Below are 13,386 nucleotides of genomic sequence, written 5' to 3'. Positions count from 1 at the left end.
AAAAAGATCAAATGGGCAAAGAAATAATTACCAAAGGTGACACATTATTCTCAAACGTTACTACCAGCCACTGGCTGTGCTTCCCTTTCTTTTTCCCCTTGACTAAAAAATGGCGTGGTGATGGAAAGAAGCCATAAACAAGTGCCTGAAATAAAAAGAAGCAGCGGGGTCCTCGTAATTAAAATCACGAAGAGAGAAGGAATGACGGGTATGATAGCTTGTTTCATGTGTGGTTGGAAGGGGAAAATTAGCAAATGAGGGCCTCTCTCGCTCTCTCTCGCTCTCTCTCCATCATCTTTCGAGCACTTGATCAGCAGGTCTCTAATTTCAGGCAACAATCAGTCAGTGCCTCTGCCGAGCTGCATCCTCCCAGAACACAGAGCTCATGTTGGGATACTTCCTCATCAGCCAGCCTTGTGCTGTACACTGTGGCAAGCTGTGGAAATAACTCACACACACACTCTGCTGTGCACAAATGCATGTGCAAGCTGCTACACGATCCCACACGAAACCAGCTGATCACTTGATTAGCCCTTTTCAGTGGAAGTTAATAAAAACAGTCCCGATAGTAAATTAAAAGTTGCACAATGACATGGATGGAAACACCAGCTGCTTTTCATCCTCAGAAAGGCTGAAATTTTTGCTTTTGATGTGAGACTATGCAAGTTATGAAGAGCCCAGTTTCCACCACTTTACCCAGAGACAAGGAACTGAGTGCATTTCCATCACATTGACACGGGTCTAAATTCACTTCTTGGAAACTGTAAACCATTTTCCACAGCAGGCTGTTTTTAGTGGAGCCCAACCTATCAGGAACCAGATTTTCCTGACCATTTGTGAGATGGATGTCTAAGTTGTAATTTGGGATAATGTTGATGCAGCACACTAATCTCTGTTAAACAACAACAGGTTGCAAAGAGGAGCTAACATACTGTATTTTGCACCCCTGTTCACAACTTTATATTTTAATTCCAAGGAGCCAGACTTTATTTCTTAAACTGGTCTTGAACAATAGTTTTTCAGCTTTCTGAAGATCTTTTCTTTAGACATTGTCTACTTTTTCACTCATTTTCCCTCAACTCCTTGTACCTGACCATTTTCAGAGGATTTTTTCACTTAACACTGACCTAGGAATGATTCAAGCATAACAAAGGCTCACAACTCAAGGGATGAATCAGTTTTGTGTCTACACATAAACATCACAAAAAATGTCTAATTGGACAAGTGGCCTACAAAAGAAGACGCATCAAGTCTAAAAACTACCTACCACAGATCAACAATATGAAAGCCATCTTCTGGAGATATAGCAGCAAATCTAGCTACTGATCCATCTACTGTTCAATAGAGACTCATCAGAAATCAATTATCAATGACAGGGTGGCTTTCAAGAAGCCATTTTTCAGGAAAGGAAACGGAGAAAAGCCGGAGGTATCCCAAATGACATAAGAACTAGACTTAAAATCAGTGGAGTGAGATTTGGTCAGGAGAGAGGTACAACAGTGACCGTCTACAGGCGTCTGTAAACACGGTGGAGGCTCTGTCACGTTTGAGGCTGAATGCCAGCCAGTGATGTTAGAGATCTTTTCAAAATTAAAGGAATTGTGAACACAGAAAAGTCAGATTCTGAACCACCATGTGGTGAAAGCTGGCTGATTGATCCCAAACGCACTGACAGAAAAAAACTTCCCCAGAGCCCGGACATTAACATTATTGAAGCAGTGTTGAATCATCCTGACAGAAGATAAAGAATTCAAAGAAGAGATTTCAAGAAACCCGGAAAACTATTCCTGAAGACTACTAACAGAAATTACAAGAGCTGCCCAAGAGAGTTCACACCCTGTTGAAGAAACTGCAGCACTCATTTAATATTTTCCAAGGAAATGTGAAGAAAAAGGTGTGTGCAGCACTGTACAAATCAAAATACTGCACAGTGCAATGCTAGGGTCTCCTCGTTAATGGTGCTATATTTGTTCTGAAGGAAAAGCAGAAAGGTAAACGGTCTTCCTGGATCAGAAGACAAACAGCAGAAAGAATGGGTGAGCAACATGAGACAGATTTCCCTGTTTGGAAGGCCTGCTAACATCTGGAGTGCTGCTTCAACTCCTTGGTAGGGCTGTCGAGATCAGTCAAGGGAGACATAATGGTGGTGGAGTTATGGCAACATGTTCAAGCTAACTAACTAACCCTAACTCATGTGGCACATCCCCTTACTAAGATCAAGCTGTGTTCAGATCCTGGACCAGGCTCTGTCACTATTACGACTGGCTCAGGTGTGGAGTATAACAACGGAATGAGAAGGATGTACCAAGCATTTTAAGAAAGTGCTTGGTATAAGAACTGATTAGAGACCTCACATCTGCACTGAAATCCTGTTTCCTGGGACTATTTACCCCCCACCACCACCAGAATGTCCATGCTAGGTGAGCAGTAATTTACTGTATATGAGCTGCTTCTGATAGGCACTTGGAATCACAAACATTATCTTGAGTGGTTGTGATCACCTCCTCTTTAGTACTAAGATAGCCAAGGGCTTTTTGGCCCAAACACTGCCTGCAGATATAGTTAGTTATACTTATCTATGGGCCTTTACAGACTACTTTGAGTCATGTGTCTGGCTGGCTTACCTCATCCACAGGTCCACCCAACATGGGCCAGATGTCAGGTGTGTTGTAGCAGCCACATCTGGGCTGCAGAACAATTTTCTAATGTAACAGATTTATAAGTGCCAGAAGTGGCTAACATCAGACTGCATTCTTCTATTCATCAAAACGTGCTGTTTTCATTTCCTAGAGTGTGAATTGACCACCGGTAGTTGGCGAAGATTCTGGTTTTTCATGCTAATGCAACCATGAACTGCTAGCCTCGTGAACTCTTGAGGCCATTTGCCAGACGTCTTATCCTTCAGCGGACTATTTTCACATACATTACAGGTACAGCACGACGCCCCACCGCTAATAAAATGGTGTGTCCTCTTTGGTGATTCCTTATGATTGGAAAAAAAACTACAGTGAACAATAATAGCAGGTCTGCGATTGGACACAAACTACAGCTTCATCCATGACAGCGTACTAAATAAGTCTCCTTCATATCCCTACTTACTGTCATGGTCCTGGGTCGAGCGACCCAGTGTTTGAGTTTTATGTATCTTTTGTATTCATTTGTGCCTAGCGTAGTTCACCTAGTTAATTTCTAGATTGCTGTTTAGTCTTGTTGTCTCCCCCTGTACTCAGTCTCCCTGGTTCATGCGTCATGTATGCGTGGTTATGTTCAGTTCATGTCATGTCTAATCTCCATGTTTCCTGTTTTACTTTGAAAGTCTGTATTCAATGTCAGTGTATTTAGTTTCACCTCTCCTGTCCTGTCGTTAGGTTCATGTGTGTCAGCTGTGCTCCCATGTGTGGCCACTTCCCCTGATCATCCCTCATGTGTATTTAGTCTCTGTGTTTCATGTAGTCTGTGTCGTGTCGTCTGTGTTCCCACCCTCCATGTCCTCCCGGTCAGTCTGTACAACATCGTCATGGTTTTCTGAGTCTCCTTAGTTTATCAGTACCTGTTTCCCAGTTTAGTTTAGGTTCAGTTTAGTCACGGTGTTTCTGCTTTGTGTTGAGACCTGTCATCAGCCACAATAAAGGCTCGCTTTCAGTTGAAGTTTACTCCGGTCCACTCTCTTGTGTTCGCACCTGGGTCCACCACACACACCCCCGCACGGTCTGTCCCCTCAGATCGTGACAACTTACTATGTCACTGATCTACATAAAATACATCATAAAATACAAACATGTACTGCTTTCTCTACTTCTTCTACACATCCTGCACTTTTCAAAAACATGCCAACAATTTCCACTCAGAGGTCAGATGTAGGATGACTCAACAAGTTCTCATACGAGTACGCCAAATGTGCCTTAATCCAGATTCAAGCAGAAATGAGACTTTCATAAAATAGAGGTTATTTAGCAAAAACCTTGATGTCCTCAGGAGGAATCTGGGGGCTGAAGCCACTGGAGCGTGAGCTTTAAATTTAGCAGAGAGAGGAGAACAGCTACAGTATAATCAGCAGGAGAAGGGAATAAGTTGAACCTTGACCTTGGCTCTCTTTATAGATGACAGCGACGACCTTGAGAGGGTGAGAAAGGAGATTGATGATGGCCATTTTGCTTAACGAGCTCACCAAGGACCGCCTCACCCTCTGAAGGGAGGACAATCGTCTCTGCTCAAGGTAAGAGACAAATGTCACCTTTCTCCACATCACTTATAGCAGCACCGAACGTCTCATTTCAGTCCATTTACTTTTAAAAATAGCAACAGAGAAGCTGATGGTGAGACTACAAGGTTGTCTAAGGATGCATTACACCCACAGACTGTATATGAAAGATGGCTGTAGTCAAATTCCCATTTTTAGCATGCTGGATGCTGCAGTGTTGCATGCTTCATTAGACAGTTTGTTGGATAAAAACAGTCTAATTGCTAGCCTCGTTGGAGAACATATTTCTGATATAACTAACCTGACAGGAAGCCACATACCTGCAAAATGATTCAAAAGGCACCAACAGCACAAACACAGTCCACAGATCTGGTTCGGTGACTCCAAGTAGCTGAGGTAAAACCTAGCAGACAGCTAGCAGCTACTGCCATCTGTGTCACCATCCACCTTTCGTACAGTTTCCATGCCTCAAACTTTTAGCTTTAATTCTTTAGCTTAGATATAGAAATATTTATCCCCTGTATGGTAAAAAAGTATAAATTATTATTAAGTGTTAAGGTCCCGTTACACAGTCCTAGAGACTGGTCAGGGACCCCCTGGAAACCACCGGCCACTAGAGAAACATGTGTATCACCTGACCAGTTGCTGGAGGTTGCTGCCAGTCTCTAACATGAAATTGGTTGCGAGGAGGTATACAGTGTCATACCAACACCCTCCTTGTGATTAGTCCTTAGTCACTAGCAGGTTGTCATGGTCGCACATAGTTTGCATGAATGCTGTCGACTTGTCCATAGACCGTATATGTGAATCACACAGATACCTGCTAATGGACAATTAAAATAGTAGAATTTCACTCACCAAAACAGGATCACAGACTTCTTGGACAGTCTGCACTGCACAAAAAGCCATTTTACTTGTCATGTTAATAAATATCTAAAAGGCACCAACATCACAAACCCTCTTCAGTGACTCCAAAAAGCAGAGTTGAAGTGTAGAAGATGGCCCCCAGCTGTCTGTGTCAACAACATCTACGTACGGGTTCATTGTGGTCTTAAATAGGTGAGATACAGCTGTCACAAAGTGGGAACTCAAAGCTGCTGTAAAGTTGAGGATTTTAACATGTGGGGTCTATGGGGACTGACCCACTGTTGGAGTCGGCCTCAAGTGGCCATTAGAGGAACTGCAGTTTTTCAGCTCCTTTAGTTTCTCCAATCAGTTTAATGTGATGCCGAAAAACTAATTACAAGTGGCTGATTTCTAGCCTTGTAAAAGTGACTTGAAACTTCACAAACGAAGCATCCTCACATGTTCGACGATGACGGGACAAAAAGGTTGCCGTGGAAACAGGTTTTTTTTTTTCTGCCTTTTAAAATCTGCCAGGAAAAAAAAATGTGAGGGGAAAAAGAAGGGAAAGAATGACAGAGAGTCGGTGTGAGACAGAGAGGGGAAGCTAGGTGCAGGGAGTGAGAATGAAATCTGCAGGATCCTAAAAAAATGTGACGAAGGCTGAGTGTGAAAACCGCTGAGGCAGCCAGAATGTCACCGCCTGCTGCTGCGTGCGCTCGTGGGAAATCATCTGACCTCACAATTTGGGTTACCCCACATTAGGAAGTCAAAATGTGGGGGTGGGCAGAAGGGACAGGGAGTGGTGAGGATGGTTTGGTCTCCCTCTCTTTGTTCTGGGGAAGAAGAAAGCGGGGAGAGAGGGAGGGGGGAGCGCACTTGGGTGTCCTCTTTCTTTCATCTTGTCTTACCAGGAGGAGTGCAGTTCTTTGTTCCTTTTTGTAAATCTGTCTCCTCGCTGCTGTTGTTGTCCATGTCCTGCAGCAGCCTCCTTCCGATCCACCTCTCCTGGTCCTCGCTGCTGTGGCTGGAGACATCAAAACCTGAATGGAGACAAAAGAGAGTGATGGGAGGGTTCAGTGCAACATCCAGATACAAATTACTGAACTTTTGTCACTAAAGAAATTTAGCTGCTTCTAGAAAACCTTGAAGTTCATTGTATAATATACTGTGTAAGGTTGCTCCTCGTGCTAGTCAGACTCCAAGATGTCCATTTGACACATATTAGAAGGTGCTACAGGTGCAGGCAGCTGCATGCAAAAACATAAGACAGGCTTGAACATATACTGGACATGGCTGGAGGAAAAAAAATGCATAAAATGTTGATTTTGCAAAGTGAGCTCTTATAGTTTTGAAACAAGTGCACCAAAGCATCTTCATGCAGGCCATGTTGACAAATTTTAGTTTAGTGTCAAATATTTTTTTGTTACTTTTACTGTTTTCTTACATTTCATTTAACTTTTATTTCAGGTAATTAAAAAGATTCTCTCACGTTTAGCTTTAGTTTTCTAGTTTCATGTTATTTAACTATTATAACCTTGGTGTGGAGTCTGCATGGTCTCCACAGTCCACAGACACGCTTCCTGGTTAACTGATAATGCAAATTTGGGTATAGGAGTCAATGGGAGATCGTGTTGTTGTCGTGTCTGTCTCCAGTCTGTATCCTCTCTGTACCCACTTTCACTCCATTTCTGCATCTGTGCAGCGTCTCCGCTACATAAAGTGCAGTTCCAAACCCATTAGCCTGGTGCTGGGAGTGAAAGTGGGGTATAAGCAGTCTTGGGTGTAACATTTCCCAAACTGTAATCACAGTAAGTCTAACACATCTAGGTTCTAAATTCAAGAACCACACTAAAGTTCCAAGTCCAACACTTACATGCATTCTTTAATTATTTGCACAATAGGTGGATGGAACAAAAAAATAAAATAAAAGCTCAGTGTGGAAGAAACAAACATACAAAACTAGATTTTCAGCATCACTCTGAGACAGGATGTTTCTAATTTTAGCAATGTTGAGCAGATGGAAGAAAGCGGTCCTACATATTTGTATAATGCGTGTGTTGATGGACATATCCCGGACTCCAAGATTCCACACAGCCACATACAAAAATCTCAGTTTGTCTGAATTTAGAAATAGAAAAGTAGAGGAAAATTGGAAAAATAGGAATTAGAGGCCTCTGTGACTGGTAAGACGTGCAGCTTTTTTCCCCAAATAACATTACCCAAGGGAAGCATGTTTAATGTAAACAGCAGTGGTCCCAGCACTGAACCCTGTGGAACTCCAAGGTTAACCTTTCTGTGAAGAAGACTCCCTCTATCCCTGTATTCAGCTGAATCTATCAGGACACGATTCATTATTATACCAGTAAATGTACATTAAGGTTCCTTATTTTATGAGTATTTCTTTCGTTACAACTGATAACTGGCTTTAGAATTTGATTGGCATGTTACAAGTAACGGCGTTACTAATTGCGTTACTTTTTTCAGTAACGAGTAATCTAACTAATTACTATTTCTATCGTTACAACGCCCTTTCCGTTACTAACAAGAAAATGCGGTGCGGTCGCTTTACTATTTTTCAGCAAACAGACGGTTGAAGCTGTCTTCAGTTTACCGCAATCACTTTCTGCCCAACGATCACTTTTTCCCACACCTGGAGCTCAGGGAGCAAAACAATCACATGAGTGCTGCTGTTTGACTGACGATGAATAAAGTAGTCGTGGTAAGCCAATCACATGACCACTTCAAGATGACAAAGCAACAAGGTGACATATACCAGTTTATAAATTGTGTTGATAGGCCACGTAAAACCAGAGTCATGATAAACAATATATACCCGGCGTTTTTTCCTCAATAGTTTAGTCACGTTTACTGTCTAAGGACAGCACAGCGAGCACTCTCTGCTTATGAGCAAAAAATAATAAAGCAAAACAAAAAACAGCCTGTTGGTGTTGGTGGAAAAATGCACCATGTCGACCAATCAAAAAATGATATAGCGACATGACATTTGGTTGTTTAGGAAGAGGGGGGAGTTTTCAGAGTGATAGAGAGAGAGAGAGAGAGAGAGAGAGCGAGTTTTGAGATGTGAGAGATTTGTGATGTTTAGCGTGTTTGGAGTGTGTAGTTAATGTGTTGTCTTGTGTAGTTAGCGTGTAGTGCTGTCAATAGTTTTGTGTTGTCAGAACAATGAGGTGACTGCTGTCTCCAGGTAGAAACAGGAGTGATACACCTGCTGCTGTCAGACCTGCAGGTATCAGGCTGTGATGTTCTCCTTTATAGTGGACAGAAATTATTTTTTTTGGAGTGGCACAAATAATTTGTGTCACTTATTTAATGCAGAACACCTGAAAAAAGAAACAAGAGGGTAAAAGGTAAATGGCTGCAAATAACTTTGTGTGCGTATGATTTTAAAATTGACCATTTATATTTGCATTTAAAGTTATAAAATATGATTCAATAAAAATGTTTGTGGTTGTTACAGTAAAAAATATAACTTTTTCTACTCGGATTTTATGTTTTTTGTCTGATTTTAGATCAATTGTGTTAATACAGTATGTCAAAATGAAAACATAACTGTAAATTCAGACACGTGAGGTTGTGCTGAAAAGGATGATACCAAACAAGGCAAAGGAAATAGTTTTTAAAGGTGAAATATAGAGGTGCAATTCAAAAGTAGTTAAAAATGGCCAATTATACCCTGGACCCCAGGGGATTAAACATTTTTTAAAGTAACGCAATAGTTACTTTTCAAGTAATTAATTACTTTTAGAATCTTGTAACTCAGTTACTAACTCAGTTACTTTTTTTGAAGAAGTAACTAGTAACTATAATTAATTACTTTTTCAAAGTAACTTGCCCAACACTGGTTACTGGGGGTTTAATCCACTGCAGTATCTCCTGTTAGTCTCCCTACATACACCTTTATCACACTGACACTAATCTCTAAGTTTAATTTATCGGTAAAGAAGACTTTTCTCCACTATCCACCATGAAATGCTGTGAAATTTTCTTGTTTTCTCCTCAGAAGTGGTTTAGAAGCAATCCTCTGAGACCTCATGGACACATCCTCCTTTCATTTTCACTGACATCATTTTGTAAAGATGGTGTGCTCACCGTTGATCATCATCCTGCTCTGGATCTAAATCCTAAAACTTTCCTCATTTCCATGTTTACATACATGGACTCGGCTGTATGCCTTTAAGCTGTTAGTTTAGCAGAGATGTTGCAGATAGCAAAGTGCATGTCAAGCATTTTGATTTATTTTTAATGCCCTGTTCTGCATTCTTTGCCACATTAAAGTTTGATTCTTTATGTAATGTTAGGATAGCCAACAGCTGGAGCAGAGCTCCACAGATGTGTCAATTTGGTGCTTCCTCCTTCTTCTCCACCTCTACCCTTTATCTCCCACAATTCATACATTGAAGGGGAATTTCATGATTTTCCAAAACTAAATCCTCTGGGCGGGTGGAGCAACAGTGCACAATGTGGGGGCTCCCACTGTGGCTACATCTGCACATTCTTCAAGAAAGCAGCAACACCAATGAATTAATTTCATACTTCACAGAGCTCAGCAGAAGCACTATGGCCTTTCCACCCTGCCAACCACAAGTCTGGCAAAAGACGAAGATTCGAAAAGAATTAAAAAGCACAAACGTCCTCGGGGCCTGGCTGAACTCCTCGCTTAGCCTCACCTTCACCACACCACACAGCAGCAGCCACAGCAGCACTGAGGTGTGCGTGTCAGCGGTGCAATCTTCCTCCCACCCTCCGTATCTTTTACCATCTTGCACCGGGAGAAGAAGAAGAAGGAGAGGAATAAGAAGGGAAGCGCGGGAATGATTAATGCGGCCCCGCGAGCAGGCGGTGAGTGCTCCACTTGCGGAACCACAACACCAAGCTTAAATTGGCAGAACTTCATTAGGCGCATCATAAATAATCAACTTTAATTGATATTCCAGTGCGCTGATTAAGAGTTAACATGAACACAACAGGACAGGGTAGATGCACTAAACGTGTCGCCTCTTGTTCTCGCAGAGCTGCTTTTGCGTGTAACACAGTGGGGAGGAAGGACCGATGATGCACAAATCACGAGCGTATGAATATTCACGAAGACCTTCTGTCCACAGAAAGTGATAAATACTTCTCACTTTAGCTGAGTCACACAGACAAAAACAGAGGAGGAGGAACATGCAGGCATCAAGTCGAGGCGTGCAGATGTTCTGCTGCTGCAAATCATTTCAGCTAAAAGAAATCCTATCAAACCACATCAGTAATATTCCAGTGAACCATATTATGTATGCAGACTGTTTATTGTGTGCAAGCTGATGTTACATAAAATACCCGTAAAAGTATTGTCATGATTTGCAGAACAAAAGGAGGCGTCTCAGAATTCCCTGTTTTGAAGTGTTTCATAAGGATCTTTGTGTCTGTGAGTTAAAGCTAACTTGATGTACCAACAGAGTATATATGCGCAAGTTTCCAAAGACTTCAAGCATGATACTTCTAATGAGAATTTTACTGAAGAGACTGGGGTGGTTCAGCGCTTTGTAGCTGCAGAAGTTAAAGCAGTTTTAATAATTTTATTTCCAGGCTGTTCTTTAATTGTGAGGTTATCAAGTTTAAGATTTGGTGCCACATGTTACCAAACTGAGCCGTAGAGACACTGCACACTTTTATGTAGGAAGGTGACTTTTACATATGAATGCGTCTTTCTTCCTGTGCTTTTATTTTATGCGACTCTTCTTTTAACATCTCCACCGCAGAGTCTGTAATAAGGAATGGCTGGCTGATTGATAACCATTTGCAGTAACCTGGAGAGGTGCAGGCGGGCTTATATACCCTGGGGCTCGCTGCCCTCATTTCCCTGTCTGCAGCTGAAACACCTGAACACGCAGGATCCTCTGCATTCCTCAGCCATGAATAGTTTCCCATAGTTGAAGCTCACACGAGTGCGCATTATACGGCACTGTACCGCATGGGTGATGACGTTTGGGTACAGTTACTAAGTTAGAGGAATATTAACAACATGGAGCAATTCGACATTTGAACATTACAGTTATTTCTACTTCTCTGTTTCTTGTATCATTATTACAGTTATTAGCAGGTTTCACTTCTCTACTCATTCACCCCTCGTTTCCTGATTGTTGACCAAATGGAATACAGCCATCAATAAAGTGTCTGTTTTGTAAAAAAAAAAAAACCCACACACAATATTTACAACACTGTACATTTCTACAGTTTCCGCGATGCCGTGTTTAAATTCTGTGTTAGATGGAGAAAGGGGGGGGGGGGGGGGGGGGAATAAAAGGCAAACACGTGGAGGAAGTAAAAGAGAAGGCTGTATCGCTGAGGGCGAATTCAGCAAACGCTGATTTCTCACCTGAATTTTCCGCTAAGGAGGAAAACCCTTTAACGACCAGGAGCAAACCGCCGAACAAGCAGATCTGGATTAAAACCAGCTCCTTTCGCCGTTTCCGCCGCGCTTTCACCTTCTTCTGATTCGGCATCACTTGCTTCGCCCGATTCCGGAGTCGGATACCCGGCAGAGACGTCCCCGCTTCCGCTGCTGCCACATCCATGCGCATCCAAGAAGTACCAAAAAGAAGCGAAAAGGAAAAGAAGAAAACCCAACGACCTCCTTTAATTCCCGGGGAACTGACTTCTCTCCCGGAGACGGGTAAAGAAGTGAGAGAGGAAGCGGGCAGAAAGTTAAGATTGGCACCGCTAATGGGATGCTGAGAAAAAGAAAAAGAAAGGAAAGAAAGAAACGGACCAAAAGGCTTCGAGCTGCTGCTTAGAAAAGCCGGTCTGTCTTCTCATGTCATGTTGGAATGTGGTTTTGGAAGTGGTAATGCTGAGGAAGGCTGCACAGGATCTCCATGGATGCGTCCGTCTGCTGAGAGGAGGAGGAGGAGGAGGAAGAGGAGGGGGGCGCAGTGACGGCACTGACACTCGGTCCAAAATCAGCTTTTATCCTGATGCTGTGAAAAACATACGAAAAAGAAAAATTAACCTTTTTTATAAGCACAGGCTCGATATTTGTGAGTAAACTGGATCCTTAACGCATTCTTTTTGTTTCAAATGTGTTCAATATCAAAGATGTCACAGTTACCATGAATTCAGCAGCTGACATCAGGACATCCGGACACGCCCATTATAAAAGTTACGCCCATGAGATAGATGCACATCTGTCCAGGAGCCGACACACACTGCAGGTGTGTATCCTGCAGTCTGAACTAATGATCTAAGTGGAAAACAGGCAGTGGCCACCAAGGCTGCAGGTCCTCTGATGGCCACATGAGGCCGGCTGAAAGTGAGTGGGTCCCCACAGACTCGCGTGTTAAATCTCCAACTTTACCACAGAATTTATCACCTGTTTTAAAGGTGTGGGTTTTTTTTGGCATCTATACTAACTCTACAGGGATTCATATTTTATACCCCACCCCTGGATACAAGGGTGCTAGCTAATGATGAGCAAAAAGTAGCTACAACACAACACACATTCAGTTTGGCTCCTCCCCCTGCAACCCAACTGTCTTCTGATTGACTGCCCCTCATAAAAAGAAGGCAGCGCAAAATTGACCCAAATTTCATCCTCTGAGCCACACAGTTTTTAACTTTGGACATGTTTACCATGTACAGATACAGTACATACATGTACAGTGTTGTAACAGTGAATATGTGACAGAAACAAGGAAAGACAAATCCATCCTCTTTTATTATAAACCTTTATTAAAGTGTGAATCAAAGAGCAACCATGCACTGTATTTGTGTATTTGTCTCCTGATAAGCTGCAGATGTTTGATGGGTTCAGTTGTGTCTTTGACTGCCCTCTCCTGGGATTGTGTTTTAATAAGACCACATTAAACAGCTTATACTCACAGAAAATTGAACAATAATAGTAGTATAGAGTTCTTAAGTTGTAGTTTTCACTAAAACCACTCACTCACACAGAGCCAAACACTTTGGCTACGCCTTCAAGGCTTCTGTAAATAATACCGGTATTAATCTTACTTTAAAATACGATATTAAGGTCAAAACTAAACACCGGCCCCTCTGAACATGGATTTGAAAATAATAAAAAAAACAGTTTGGTTCTCTTCACATATCTGGTCTTTTACTACACATCTATCAGACCCGGGGCAGATTAGATGTGCTGTAATATTTTCTTTGGTTATACAACAGTCGTTAGGTCATGTGGATTGATTTCTCCGGTGCCTGCTTGTACATGTTGCCTACTTGTTCGCTGCAGATTGTTCTGTGTCCACAGAGATGATACGGACCACCGATTCCAGCATGTCTCTGCCATTTCTGATGGTTTTTTAATGCAGTACTCTTTGAGT

The 13,386-nt window shown here is 42.2% G+C and overlaps 1 protein-coding gene across 1 annotated transcript in view; it reads right to left on the bottom strand.

The window, feature by feature from the left end:
• The window catches only part of LOC146384813 (sodium/potassium/calcium exchanger 3-like), a 58,381-nt gene extending 45,733 nt beyond the window's left edge, over positions 1 to 12,648 (bottom strand). The window contains exons 1-3 of the mRNA XM_084930178.1: positions 12,156 to 12,648; positions 11,424 to 12,024; positions 5,956 to 6,087 (exon numbers count right to left, since the gene is read on the bottom strand). Of these exons, the coding sequence (XP_084786304.1) occupies positions 5,956 to 6,087; positions 11,424 to 11,628 (337 nt within the window). The 5' untranslated portion in view covers positions 11,629 to 12,024; positions 12,156 to 12,648. The remainder of the gene's footprint in view (positions 1 to 5,955; positions 6,088 to 11,423; positions 12,025 to 12,155) is intronic.
• Between the last annotated feature and the right edge of the window lie 738 nt (positions 12,649 to 13,386).

Source organism: Perissodus microlepis, chromosome 6 (assembly GCF_051167445.1).
Source record: "Perissodus microlepis isolate ML-2025 ecotype Zambia chromosome 6, ASM5116744v1, whole genome shotgun sequence".
Taxonomy (NCBI): domain Eukaryota; kingdom Metazoa; phylum Chordata; class Actinopteri; order Cichliformes; family Cichlidae; genus Perissodus; species Perissodus microlepis.
This window is presented reverse-complemented; position numbering and strand designations above follow the sequence as displayed.